Source organism: Arachis ipaensis, chromosome B03, assembly GCF_000816755.2.
Source record: "Arachis ipaensis cultivar K30076 chromosome B03, Araip1.1, whole genome shotgun sequence".
In the NCBI taxonomy this organism is placed as follows: domain Eukaryota; kingdom Viridiplantae; phylum Streptophyta; class Magnoliopsida; order Fabales; family Fabaceae; genus Arachis; species Arachis ipaensis.
This window is the reverse complement of record NC_029787.2, coordinates 38466662-38467720: the sequence shown is the minus strand read 5'-3', so window position 1 is coordinate 38467720 and position 1059 is coordinate 38466662. Positions and strand designations below refer to the sequence as shown.

The window sequence follows — 1059 nt, the reverse complement described above, 5'->3', positions numbered from 1 at the left end:
AGTGTCAAAGTGGGTAGTATATCGGAGAGGGAATATTCCACCAATTCCAAAAACCATAGAGGGGATAGAGCAGTAGAAAAGTGTCTATAAATACCTCTTAGTTGGCAACAAGGGTATGTATGTGTGTGTGTGACACTTTTCTTTTGCAGAAAAAGAGAGAGAAGGCCAAGATTGGTAGGTACCCTACAAAGCACGAGCGAGCCCTCCATCCCTCACTCCATATTCAGCAACAATCCAAACAAATTAGAATCGAATCGAATCGAATCAAATCAGCGTTCAAGAAGCATCAGGAGAAAAATGTGGTTTGTGTATGTGTGCGATGAAGGGGAGAAAGAATTGGGAAGGCAACAAGCGCCAGGGTCATGCCCTTACTGCGGTGGCAAGGTTGAAGCCATGGATGTTGAGATCCAATGGAGGTGTTGCTTCTTGCCCATGTGCTTCAAGATCAAGAGGAAGTTCTTTTGTACCCTTTGTTCCAAACGCTTAGAATTATATTATTAATTAATTAATTAGTCCATAATAATTATGACTTCCTTTTATTCCATTATGTGTATCTGTGTGCTTAATTTTGTGGCTCTCTAGATTCTAGAACTAGGCCCTCTTTATTCATCCTCATGTAAATGGAAGTTGAACTAGTGTTTGGTTTTTCTTGCTTTTCTGGGTTCTCTTCTTTCTTATTGTTCCCCTGTAAATCGTGATTCAGAGTTTTGCTGCCATTGACAATTGACACGTATATATTATGGTTTTTTCTCATTATCAAAGCATTAATTATTGGAATTTCATTTCTTCTTTTAATTTGCTTATATATGCACAAGTTTTAATTTAAATTTTCCTCTTTATATTTCAATCCAATGAGAAGTTGAGAAGTGTGAATGGAACAGTGAGTGCTTTAGTAGTTTCTTGGTTTCTTCATTAAAGGTAGCGACTGGGGAAGGTTTTTATTATCTTGTATGTGTGTTCTTCAAGCCTTCAAGGTTCAACTTTGAAAGTTAGCACATGTGAGTATGTGACAAAAAAGAGAGTTCGAGTTTAAGTGATGTGTAAATATCGAACATGCTT

General features: G+C 37.4%; 1 protein-coding gene across 1 annotated transcript; it reads left to right on the top strand.

Annotated features, from left to right (window-relative positions):
- Positions 98–762, top strand: LOC107634398. Its single transcript, XM_016337912.2, has one exon. It carries the CDS (start codon positions 298–300, stop codon positions 499–501), a length of 204 nt encoding a protein of 67 aa, XP_016193398.1. The 5' UTR covers positions 98–297; the 3' UTR covers positions 502–762.